A 13,423-nucleotide genomic window follows, 5' to 3' on the forward strand; every position below is an offset into this window, starting at 1 on the left:
CTATGAACATTTGTCACGCTTAAAGTTCAGTTCTGAACTCTCCCATGTCATGTATGATTAAATTTGATGCACACAATAAGTATGTAAAGTACAGGTTTAGCCATAAGGCATGATTTTTAAACAATTATCAAGAAAACAGGAATATCAGGGGTGGAGGTGCGGTATTAACTTTAGAAAAATAACAACTACAAATAGTAGGAAAATAATTGTATTTATTTGCACACCTTTTGTGGTTTTTAGCTCTGGATTCAATCATTTAATTGCTTAAATGTTATTGTAAATGTGCAACAACAAAAACAACAAAATATATTTATTTTTTTAAAAAGCAACCTAAAATGCATATTTTATACACGATGTGGCGCTAAATGTGACAAAATATTTCGACAGGTATAATTTTCCAAAAGATGCCACATATATTTTAGAGTTTCCTCTTTCTAGCAGAAGAGTAGAATCCAATTGAAATGTAGATATTAAAGACACCATTACGTGTGGTGGGAAGTGTTGTTGGTTGCTATGACGACAGTAGACAGCGCGTCTACTGGTGGCCTGTTCAAATACACAACAAAGAACCGCGTACTATGACGTCACACTACTGGAAGTGTTGTGGATTTAAAAGTCCTAAAACACATATCTTGAACTTTGCATTTCCCTTTCTTTTCCACATTTAATCTTGGGGTTACAGTTTAAATCGCTACCCTCTCTTACTATTAAATCCGAGGGGCGATGTTTTTTTTTTGGTTGGTTGGGGATCCTAAAATTGTCGACCTGCACGTTTGTTCTTGGGGGTTTTAAAGAGTGATGGAGTCTATACAGCGAGACATCCTGCCATCGACCGAAATCATCCCTCTTGCCTTGCCCAAAGGAACCGAGAAGTTATGTGAACTGTGTCAAAAACGAGCGTACTTGCAGTGCGCCAGGTGTCGAGTCACCTATTACTGGTAAGACATAATCATCATCATTGAATGATTTTTTATTTTTATTTTGCCATAACAAGTAACGAACATGTTTAGGGGTGTCGAAGCATACGTATCAGTTTTCTTGAGAAAGCATTCTAAATAAAAGTAAAAAAAAAAAACACTATTGTAGTTGCATAGTATGTATACAACACATGCTTTTTACTTTTATATTATAACAATTGCAGGTTTGCTGAAATATTATTTAAGTACAAAAAAATATTCATCTTTTTTACTCACTACTTTGGAAAATAAGTGAAGTACAGTGTAATTAAATAAATAAGAGGGACGCCCAGATTTGGACTCTAGATAGCAGTGTTGTCCACGTGTAGACAATCATGTTATGTGACTTGCTAGCAGACAACAGATGAAAATGGGCTATTAATCAATGAATGAATTATAAATAATATCAACATTATTATTATTAGTAGTAGTACTATTAGTAGTATTAATATTACTAGTATTAATATTATTAGTAGTAGCGGTAGTGGTAGTAGTAGTAGTGGTAGTATTAGTAAAAGTAGTGGTAGTGGTAGTAGTAGTAGTAGTAGTAGTAGTAGTAGTAGTAGTAGCAGTAGTAGTAGCAGTAGTAGTAGTAGTAGTAGTAGTAGTAGTAGTAGTAGTAGTAGTAGTAGCAGTAGTAGTAGTGGTAGTAGTAATAGTAGTAGTAGTAGTAGTAATAGTGGTAGTGGTCGTAGTGATCGCAGTAGTAGTTGTTGTAGTTGTAGTAATTGTAGTAGTAGTAGTAGTTGTAGTTGTAGTTGTAGTTGTAGTTGTAGTTGTAGTAGTAGTAGTAGTTGTAGTTGTAGTAGTAGTTGTTGTAGTAGTAGTTGTAGTAGTAGTTGTAGTAGTAGTTGTAGTAGTAGTTGAAGTAGTAGCTGTAGTAGTAGTTGTAGTAGTAGTTGTAGTAGTAGTTGTAGTAGTAGTTGTAGTAGTAGTTGTAGTAGTAGTTGTAGTAGTAGTTGTAGTAGTAGCTGTAGTAGTAGTTGTAGTAGTAGTTGTAGTAGTAGTTGTAGTAGTAGTTGTAGTAGTAGTTGTAGTAGTAGCTGTAGTAGTAGTTGTAGTAGTAGTTGTAGTAGTAGTAGTAGTATTGTTGTTGTAGTGTTATTGTTGTTGTTATAATGATCAACATCATCCAATTTTAAGCATGCTTTTGGGATATTGTTGAAGACCGCGGAAAACATGTAAACCCACACACAGAGGACCCACCTGGGATCAAACCCTCGACCCCAGAATTGTGAGGTCGGTGCGGTAACCACTCCTCATCGGGCCGCCTGAAGCCAACCAGTCTATCAAATTCCAAAGTGCCTGAAGCGTGTTCTGTGCAATCAGTAAATCAGTGAATGTGTCACAATTAGCGGGGAAGTACATAGACTCCTCCTGGACTGGGAACACCGGAAAATCTAGAAAAATTGGCTGATTAATTTAGAGACTGTGCTTCACTGCTTTTCCCACCACCCGGCCTCAGATAAGCAGAAGGATGGATCCTGCCTGCTATGCATACAAATTGCCATAGTGTCAAAACAATTCTGCCTAATTGTAATGGTTCTACACCACTATAAATACATGCCTATATTTATACTTTAATATCAATGTGAACGGATTCAGTGAGGGTAAGAGATACTTTTGAATGTGACGTGGCAAAAGTATTTTGCCTGCTGGCTTCTTCTGTTTCCGGCACAGAGACCGCAGCCCATGTGTTCCAGCAGTGGAAAGAAATACCAGATGCCAAAGATAGTTGCAACAGTCTGAAGAAAATTACAGAAGTGCTTCGGCAGAGGCATACAATTTCATATGATGAAACATCTTAAAATGACTTTGTGACTTACAACCACCAACTATAGGCAACACTGACTTTTTAATTGTTGTGGTCAAACCAGCAAGTGCGCTACCATTATATGTGAAATTAAACTAATGTTTCATTACTGTTCTTTTTTTGCAAGTCTGCCTGTGTGTTAGCTCATCCGCATTTCTCACTGTTATGAAACATTCTGTTCCATGTGCCACCACCACAGTTGAGCATTAACAGCTGTCTTCCGCAATGAAAAGCAAAACATTGGGCGGAGTATTCGTGTTGTGACAAAATATTTGACGGATATCTAATCCTTACGACAGGAAAACAAACTTAACTTAACTGAAAAACAAAATTTGACAGCAATCTAACCTGGCACACCAGACACGCTGTTCCAAATATCAGCCAAAGAAATATTTCACAGGTCCATCAGGAAAAATCCAATTGACCTTTTGCAAACTCCGCCCCAAAATGTCAAGTGTGAGTTGTATTAAATAGCTCCAGCCTAAATATTAGTGAATTTTAATGAACAGTCAGGTGATTCAAATGTACCGTATTTTCACGACTATAAGGCGCACCTCAGAATAAGGCGCACCGCATTATAAGGCGCACCGCATTATAAGGCGCACCGCATTATAAGGCGCACCGCATTATAAGGCGCACCCTCAATGAATGACATTTTCCATATATAAGACGCACTGTATTATAGGCGCACTGTATTATAAGGCGCACTGTCTTATAAGGCGCACTGTATTATAAGGCGCACTGTATTATAAGGCGCACTGTATTATAAGGCGTACTGTATTATAAGGCGCACTGTATTATAAGGCGCACTGTATTATAAGGCGCACTGTATTATAAGGCACACCTTCTATTTTGGAGAAAATGTAAGACTTAAGTGCGCCTTATAGTCGTGCAAATACGGTAGTTGGAAGTTGGGATTAGTAAGGTAAAGCCAAATACTACAAAGTCTGTTTTCAAGATGTACATTATAGCATGATTCTTCCTTCCCTTTTGTTTTTTTTACCCACTAGTGATGGAGAACACCAACAATCCGACTGGATAGGCATCCACAAGAGGATTTGCCAGTTGCTCATTCCGATTCGCACCCCATCACTTTTTAGTATGCAGCGGGCTGGTCGTATTGAAAACCTACTCAAAACGGTGAGGCCATACCATGCACTTTGGAATGAAATATGATACCATGAAAAAGTATTACTACATCCTGTGGCAATGAATTATATAAGGTAGAGCATTACCTGCTAGTAGTAATGGGTTTCCCATTTTGCCCTACAGGCTAAAAAAAAAATAGAAGTAGAATTTGAAAAAAAACATGCACAAACACGCACTCCTGTATGCGTACACGTTCACTTCCCTCAAGTGCAGTGGAATCTATAAGTAAATGTTCCCTAAGTCCATTCCCCTATGAAGAACAAAACAAGAACTACTTCCTATAAAACTTTCATAAAATATTTAGCCCATTCCATAAAATCATCCCGCAAAATTAAAGATTAGCAGATGGGTTGGTAAGTAATTCTGCTATGGCCTAGGGCAGGGGTGCCAGACTCGGTTCGTGGGCCGCATTAACGTCAACTCGATTTGATGTGGGCCAGAGCATTTTAGATATAATTTTTAGATATATTTTTTTTATAGATGGATTAAATGAATTGGATCAAATGCCCTGAATATTCAGTTTTTTTTTTATAGATCTAAAACAATGTTTTTTTGAGCTTTTTCAAAATATATTTTTAGATTTTACAAAATGATTTTCAACTAAAAACACAGAAAAATTGATCAAAAAATGACAATTATTGATTTAAAAGGGGTAAAATCAGGAATTTTAACATACATCCATAATCTTCATTGGAATTTGATCCTAAAACAGAAAGTTGGCACTAAGGATTTACTTTCCCGGGCCACACAAAGTGATGCGGTGGGCCAAATTTGGCCCCCGGGCCACCATTTTGACACAGGTAACCTAGAAGCTACCATATCCTAAAAGTGAGGGATTGACACTAGATCAATGAAATATTGTCTATCAACATTTTAGGAAAATAATTCCTGCCAAATCCATGATAGGAAAGAAAAAATAATCACAAAACACTAACATCTAAACTCTTGTTAGTTCATTTTGTGCATTCTGCGATTGTCTGATGACCAGTAGAGTTCACATATATGATGTCTCATGCCCAAATGTATCTGAAAAAAATGTATCTGCTATGCAGAAAGAGCTGATCGAGATTTGTAGGTTGGTGGCAGAGAGCAAGCTCTCTGAAGGGAAGCATCAGGAAGCGGTACCTGCTGCTCAAGCATGCCTACGCTGCTCTGTAGATGTGTACGGGCCAAACACAGTCCAGCTAGTACCAGCTTACCTACTCCTGGCTGATGCAAACATGGGTGAGCACAAAAGATGTCTTCCGTGCTCATCTGACATATTCATATTTGTATCATCATATCATGCAGGCATGGGTAATGTAGCTTTGGTGGCAGAGCTCCTGTCTCAAGCAGAATGGGCCGTGTTGAAGAGTCCAGAATGTGGACATGCAGTCCACCATCGACTGCATAGGAGCATGGGTTGCCTCCACACAGCAACGGGAAACTTTGAGACGGCCCTTTTTCACTTTGCAAATGACGTTTGTGTCTACATATCATTTCATGGACGTTTTTCATAATTTCTTGTGACATGGAGTATATCGTGACTGGACGTTTGGTCGCCGGTCTTTTGGTTTGCGGGTCTTTTGGTCGCGGGCCTTTTGGTCGCCGGTCAAATGTACTTAGATATTAAATTCTTTCTCTTAGATATTAAACTCTCTCTCTTAGAGATTAAACTCTCTCTCTTAGATATTGAACTCTCTTGAACGAATCTAATTTTGAGAGCTGGCTTCAACAGTAAACCATTTGACTGGCGACCAAAAGGGACCAAAAGACCGGCGACCAAATGTCCGAGCACCGGAGTATACCAATCACACAAGGATTTTTTTTCTCCACTATGTTTTCAGATCTATTTTTCCAGTGAGGAGTATGGTCTTGATAGTACTGTGACATGTGGTGGTTATTTCCTTATGGCTGATGTGTTTGTCAAACAGGGGGAGCCATCTGTTGTTCATTCCTTGTACAAAGAGGTAATATTAAGGGCAGCAGATATTCTTATTATCCAGAATAAACAAATTCTGTGTGTCATTTTTTTGTCTTAGGTGGCAGAGACTTGGCACTCTCACCTTGCTAAACTCCTACAGACTCACATCCAAAATATGCAAAAGAACCCCGACCCCCCAGAGCCATCCCTAGGTATATTTTGTGATATGAGCAATAAGATAATGTAGTTACTTGTGCCATGTCGAATGTTGTTTTCACATGAAAAAGAAACACTATGTATTAATATATTATATTATCAAGGGTTCAATCCCAGGTCAGTCCTCACTGTGTGGAGTTTACATGATCTCCCCAGGCTTGTGTGGTTTTCCTCTGGGTATTATGATTTTATCCCACATCCCCAAAACATGCATGTAGGCTGGTTGAACACTCTAAATTGTCCCCAGGTATGACTATGAGCGTGAATGGTTGTCTGTATCGTTGTGCCCTGAGATTGGCTGGCTACCAATTCAGGGTGTTACTCACCTGGTTCTCAAAGTCAGCTGGGATAGGCTCCAGCACCACCTGTGACCTTTGTGAGGATAAGTGGGACAGAAAATAAAAAAAGATTTTCTACATGCATTTTCAATGGGGGATGCATTTTATCCAAACTAAAAGTAGTTTGCAAATCCATTAGTTGACATCAAAATTAAATGTAATTATCTTCTAGACTGCAGTGTAGCAGAAATGATGTCAAATAGTCACATGTTGCGATGCAGAATTTGCAGTTTAGTCGAAGCAGACTTGATTTTGATGATGCAAGTACAGGATGTTTATGTGACAAAGTAAGAATTCCAAGAGAGCTATATAGTAAGACTTCAAACAATATGGATAATGACAAAAATCAGTTGATGTATATATAATGTGAGTGTGAATGTCTGTTATCTACATTAACCGCTCACACACAGACCTGCGATCCTTGTGAGGATATGCAGTAAAACAATACAAAATCACCATAAGAATGCTAAAAGATCTTCATTGACGCATGGTTGGAAAACAAGGTCAACAGGGCTAAATTTAGCTGAGCTGTATTGCTGTACAACCGGAAGGCTAAAGCTCGGCTTTATGTCACGCATACTAGGGGACTACTGCTGACACATCTTTGGATGAGCAGCATCCACACTACTAGTATCACAGCTGCTGGCCTACATTTGACACTAAGCTTGTTAGAGGCTATGCAATTTGCCAGGGCATGCTTCACACACTAAAGTAGGGTTTCCCAAACAGTTCAAGACCAACAAACACTCATATAGACACACATAAACTCACCAAATCATTAATAAAGCAATCTATGAAAGCAGTAGTATGACTACGACAGGTAAAATAATTCTGTAAAGGAATTCACTCCTTTGTTTTCAATAAGTACACAGATGAAGTGTATTCTATTACAGGGGCAGGGTACATCCTGCAACAGTTGCCAGCCAATTGCAGCCATATATAGACATATGAACATTGATACACACAATGAGATGAATGAAATATTGTAGATTTTTCAATTAGGCTTACAAGAAGGGTGGCAGCCCTAAACCCTGGAGGTCAGGATTAAGAATTACATGCGCTTCTGTTTCACTGTTGTGCTTCAAAATGAAATCCTAATTTTATTTATTCATTCATTCATCTTCCATACCACACATCTTTGAAAGAGTTGCAGGCAATTGCGCACTAGTCTCGTCTTCTCTGCGCAGCAGCAATCATATGGCGCGCAGTAAATAAAATCCAAACTTTTTTTTTATACCTTTCTCCATGATGGCTCCGTTTACTCGGCAGCCAGTGGCAGTAGCTCTGTCCACTCTTATGTTTTTTTGTGTTTTACAGCATGTTTTACATGAAAAATTAGAGGGAATATTGACATGCACCTGCTTATGGCAGGTGTGATACAGGTGTGCCCATAGCGAGCAATGATGATGTCGCTAAAACAGTCAAACATATCCATTATACAATAATGCTTAAGAGTATTTCTATCATCTTTTGATCAGATAAGGGTCAGCAAGTGGAAGTAGACAAGATACTCAGGACCATTTTACAGTTTGAGCAGGATGACGCATGGAAGGAACCTGCTCAGATGGCTTTGGTTGCTCACTCCCTAGCCATATTGGCCTTCTTGGGCGGAGATACCAGCAAGGTGAGTGACCTGATAAAGTTAATGGGAAGACTACTAACGTGGTGCCCTAGTAACCTCTTGGCATACTTCCTTTATTTCCGACGTCTGTATGTGGGATTATCCGTGCGTGTTAAAGCTTGGAAGATGAAGGAGGGATTTTGTGGAAAGTCTGACATCTTTGAAAACAAATTAGCTTTCTGTGCGTAAATGCAGCTTACTTGTTCACTTGACAAAATATGTGGGAGAGTGCGATCTTTTCGTTCCCCCAATTTCCTCGGTCCAATGTTTTCATTTTGATTCTTCAACATTGTACAACCCTAATTTCGTGACCGGACGTTTGGTCGCCGGTCTTTTGGTTGCCGGTCAAATGTACTTAGATATTAAACTCTCTCTTTTAGATATTAAACTCTCTCTCTCTTAGATATTAAACTCTCTCATGAATATCATTTTGAAAGCTGGTTTCAACAGTAAACTCTCTGTCACCATTTGACCGGAGACCAAAACACCGGCGACCAAAAAAACGGCAACCAAAAGACCGGCGACCAAACGTCCGAGCACCCCCTAATTTTAATGAAGTTGGGATGTTGTATTAAACATAAGTACAAACAATACAATAGTTCTGCCATATTTAATAGTTTCACATTATTATATATTTTTTGATTTGACATGTTTTAAAAGTCTATGTTGAATTGGCCGTTTTTATGGTAAATTGTTTCGTTTCCTTGGATGGCCAATAGACTGCTATGTTTTGCGGATGTATCTGGGGCAGATGTTATGTGGTGCGTGACTTTAAAAAAATCACTTTTCTTTGGTATAATTGGGCTCTGAAGGAGGAATGCCGAGGCCAAAAGTCTACTGTAGGCTTCAGTCTTCCTTCTTTTAGTATATTATTGCTTGTGTACAAGGAAAAAATGGACAAGCACTATAATGACAGGGTTTGATACTGTAATGTTAACTTCTGTTTGCGTGGGATTTGGGATGCCATCTCGTCACATTTGTGGCTTTTGGTGCAAGAACAGTCATTTCAAAAGTATAGTGCAGTATGTCAAAATGTAATGCAAGGACTGAGATTTTAGTTCTAATTCTTAAAGGACAATGAATGCCCAAAAGGAGTTTGGAAACAAATCCATTGCTTCAATTCCCTGTCAGTATGAAGTGGCTATGCTAAATAAAAACTGAAAATGAAGAGTCGTGTAAATGTATTTCACCCTTTAGGTTGACAAACGATATTACAAATAATAATGAGAAGCATTACAATAATTGCTAAGTGGGCCACATCATCCGAAAGATCAAGCGTGGGTTGGGTTAAGAGCATAGACCAAGTCAGATTACATTTGATATTACATAAATCAGCTTTTTTTTTTCCCAATAGTGTGACAGCTGTCGTTGCTTGTCTTTGTTTTGTTTGTGTGTGGCAGGCAATGGGATTTGGACAAATGGCACTGGAATCAAGCCAGCTTATACCAAACCATGACCTGACAGAGCCCATCCAATCTCTCCTTCAAATGCTGAGTAAGGAGGCACAACTAAACTATGCTTAGCCTCTACATCAAGGGGTCGGGAACTTTTTTGATAGAGAGAGCCATACACAATTCATATTTTCTAATGTTATTTCTTCGTTCTCAGAATTGAAAGCTAAAAATATATGAACTTGTGTGATTTTTTTGGTCATTTCACCACTTTTAAAGCACAAAAAATCTCTGAATTCTTTTGAAAACAATGTTACGCTGTTGCTAATAATAATAAATCAGTATCAGGGATATCATACACGCCAAAAAGTAATAAAAAAAAAAAAAAATTATGATTTAAGAGGTGGTAGAAGTAGTGTCAAAGTTTCCATATTTAACCTAGCAGGTTAGTGGAGAGCCAAATGCACCCTTGGAAAGAGCCAAATGTGGCTCCCGAGCCATATGTTCCCTACATCAAGGAGGAAAGGACCAGTACAGCACATTGCTTTTTATTTTTATTTTTTTAAAACAGTCGTTAGATGATGAAAAAACAAGAGGGATAACTTTTTGCTTTTGTACTGACTTGTCTTTATTTTCATCGAAAAAGAAAAAAGAAAAAGGGATCTATTTACACTATTTGGAACATTTGTTAATCATATATGGGAACATAACACTTTTAGGATGATGGACAGACAGTATGTAAGGGTAAAGGTGATTGCTTCACGGCGTACCAATGTAGTACTTCCCATCATCAAACAGCCTTTAGCTTTTATCTCAAAGTCAGTATTTCTAGACACTACACACCAAGACAGGGGCTCCAGCATGTCGCCAAAAGCTTAAAACATTGCATTGTTGTTAATTAAACAGTTCAACACGAGTGCTATTTTTTTCCTCCAAATTATTTACATGTCATTTTTTTTCATCAGTATTAACTCATTATTCCTCAAACATACAGTATGTATTTGGCTTTTTTGGAATCATTTTAAAGGAGACAGTAAAAAAAAAAGTATAAAAGTGTGGATGTCCTTGTATTTCTTTTGTTCTTTCTTTGGGCCAAAAATACACAAGCATCTTAGAATGGAATATTTATGCTTGTATACCGCAGTTAAAACTCCAGATGTGTACTTGAAGCCTTGTATGATTCATAAACTGGCCAAATTATGAGTAAAAAAATCAATTTGCTGAAAATGACAAAACAAATTGTCAGTAAAGTTTTGCCACATTTAACAATATCTTATATCCGGTTCATTATCATTATTATTAGAAAGGAATTGTTTGCAATACTCAAAAAAAATGCATAACTATTAGCATAATTCTAAACACAGTCATTGGGCCCAATGCTCATAATAAACAACTATAAACACATTTATCATGACATGAAAATTCCATAGTGTCCTTTTGTGAAAGATAGAAAAAATATGCTGGGATCCAAATGTCAGTAAATGGGTAGGTTTGGCGAGAGGTAGTAAAAGATTACAGGGGTTTGTTTGGGTACACAGCATTTGTTATGCAGTATTGGGTGACACTTCTTTGTAAAATACCATATTTTATCATAGAAATAAACCAGTTTGGGTCAAACTTTGAATTTAGACTGTATGGTGACATAAATGCTTCAGGGCAACTGTACTGGGGGGGAATTTTTGTTGGTGTTTAGCTCTAATTTAGCTAAAAAAAAGAATAAAAACGGCCCTATATCAACACGTTCACTTTTCTTTCAGAATAAAAAGACAATGCCTAAAACAAGTATATATTTACATGATTTTTTTGAAATTTAAAATAAAAAAGACTGTAGTTTTAGCTATAGTCTCTTTGAGAAATTAAAATTGGGCACTGTTTGCTTTTGGGTCACTCTGTATTAGAATTTAATATGTATAAAACTTCCCTAAAAAGATATGTGCCAAGATATGTTGTAAAATTGCATTATTTCAATTTACTATATTATTTTTTTGCACATTTCATGTTTGTCCTCATTAATAAGCACTTTGAACATGTTTAAAAAATAATATGTACATGTGATTAGGCTATTTTATGTCAATACATATTCTTTATTAGTCTTAATCATTATTTTTAAAAAAATGTTTGCTTTTTGGGATTATTTATCATGTAGGCCAAATTTAAAGTTTGATTGTATTTTTTCCAAATAAACCTTGTTTATACTAAATTCCTTGCTACTGTCAATCCATCTCAAAACAGTACCTTTTGCCAATTTCCAGCATTCACAAAATAAAACTGAACCTAGGGGCCAGCCAATGAATCATTTTGCTATGAACTGTAAAGAGATATAGTTCATAGAATTGCTGATATGTATTAACGCCTGATGTAAACATTATGGAATGGTAACAAGGACAACAAGTGGAGAACGTTAACTTATACGTGTCGGCTACACTGGGGAGGTTGTTCGCTTAAAAGACGATATGAAAATAATGTGTATGTGTGTGTAGGTGTGTGTATTGTTCATCATAGGAGGTATACTGTGATTGAACAGAAAGCAGCTGGGTAGGGGCTAGTGTGTTGTTGTTCTTCCTGGTGTCTTGAGTTTTTAGCTTTGGCTGCATTTTACCCGCACCACACCCCCCCCCAAAAAGGAGATTAAAATTAAGCTTCACTGTTTGTTTTCTTTTTACACATTAGTGCAGACAAACCACTCGTCTTTTAAAAATAGCATAAATTAAGAATAAAACAAAGAACAATACAGAAGAAGCAAGTGGGAAAAAGTGCACGTTAACCATGATATTCATCACATTATATGATACTTTTTCCTCATTGTTGCTTATGTTATGTTTCGAACTGTCTTTTTTTTTTTTTTTGATATGTCTGGTATTTGAAGGTTAGATCCAGGCTGCTTCCCTGAGTTATCCATAAAATGTACAACAATGTCAACACCAAGGGCTATTTTAGTGGAATAAAGTCAAAATTTGATCAGATTGCCAACTGGATTGCAGTAATTAGCTCCCTTTACTTCCTCGGACTATAAAGTAAAATCATTTTTAGTGTTTTTGTGAATGACTTTTTAAACAAATCATACATAAAATTGAAAGAAATCTCTCCCCAACTGCAACAACAACTACGTATCAAAAATAACATTCACAAAAAACCACGAGAGATTAAGAGAGAAGGAACAGCAGATATGTAAATTGCAGCATCTTGCCTGATATGTGCTGTATTTTTTCCCCTCTAAAAATTCTTCCCTCCCAACAATTGTGTGCCATTCTGCAGCAGTGATAGGTCACTTGTGTTTGAGGTATATTTTCTCTAGCGTGGACAAAAGGAAAACAAACAAATGCATCTGTTGCTCCTAAAGTGCTAAGAATGAAGGAATTTTTCAAACCTTGGCAGACTGCTGTAAAATATGACACAACTTACATATAAAAATATTTTAACCTGCAATTTATAAAGAGGATTTTATGTAACGCGCAAAAAAAAAAGTTGGTTTTGAGAATAAAATGGTTCTTGCATCTTAGGCTTTATTATATATGATATGACCAGAGATATTGCGCCTTCTTGTATGCATGTGTGTGTGTGTGCTCTAAACTAAACACAACTGGCAAATTAACTTGGCCTTAAATTGTCTATTAGAGTGCCCTATACATACATGGAGGAAAACTGACACAATATAGACATAATACGCAAGTTTGTCATCAACATTAGACTTTTTTTTCAGGGCAAGCAAAGATTTCACTATCAGGGGCACTGACATGATGTATGATTTTTTTTTTAAATGTCTCAGGGCTTGATTTATTACATTAAATAATGTTTTAATTAAATAATTCACTTTTAATAAATTTTTTATATTTTTTCCAATATTTAAAGACATATCTGAATGACATTTTACACGAGTTAATTGAATTGTCAATATAGGCACCCTGGTTGTAGTTAATTTGCTCGTTAGTTAATTACTCCATAGAATTCATCTTTTAAATCTATGTCCGCATTCTATTATATTTTACACATGTCGACACTCACCACAAAAACCTTAATAAAACCAAATTCCTTTTGA

At 36.9% G+C, this 13,423-nt stretch overlaps 1 protein-coding gene across 3 annotated transcripts in view; it reads left to right on the forward strand.

Annotated features, from left to right (window-relative positions):
• The first annotated feature begins 565 nt into the window (after positions 1-565).
• zmynd12 (zinc finger, MYND-type containing 12) overlaps positions 566-13,423 on the forward strand; it is a 151,585-nt gene continuing 138,727 nt past the window's right edge. The window contains exons 1-9 of one of the 3 annotated variants that reach the window (XM_077715430.1): positions 566-938; positions 3,780-3,909; positions 4,971-5,142; positions 5,209-5,378; positions 5,745-5,867; positions 5,940-6,033; positions 7,854-7,999; positions 9,397-9,490; positions 9,833-9,977. In XM_077715430.1, the coding sequence (XP_077571556.1) occupies positions 799-938; positions 3,780-3,909; positions 4,971-5,142; positions 5,209-5,378; positions 5,745-5,867; positions 5,940-6,033; positions 7,854-7,999; positions 9,397-9,490; positions 9,833-9,837 (1,074 nt within the window). In that variant the 5' untranslated portion in view covers positions 566-798 and the 3' untranslated portion in view covers positions 9,838-9,977. Of the gene's footprint in view, positions 939-3,779; positions 3,910-4,970; positions 5,143-5,208; positions 5,379-5,744; positions 5,868-5,939; positions 6,034-7,853; positions 8,000-9,396; positions 9,978-13,423 lie in introns of those variants that run through there. The other 2 variants (XM_077715439.1, XM_077715419.1) reach the window with 2 other exon arrangements.

The sequence above is a fragment of the Stigmatopora nigra genome, chromosome 1 (genome assembly GCF_051989575.1).
Source record: "Stigmatopora nigra isolate UIUO_SnigA chromosome 1, RoL_Snig_1.1, whole genome shotgun sequence".
Lineage (NCBI taxonomy): Eukaryota > Metazoa > Chordata > Actinopteri > Syngnathiformes > Syngnathidae > Stigmatopora > Stigmatopora nigra.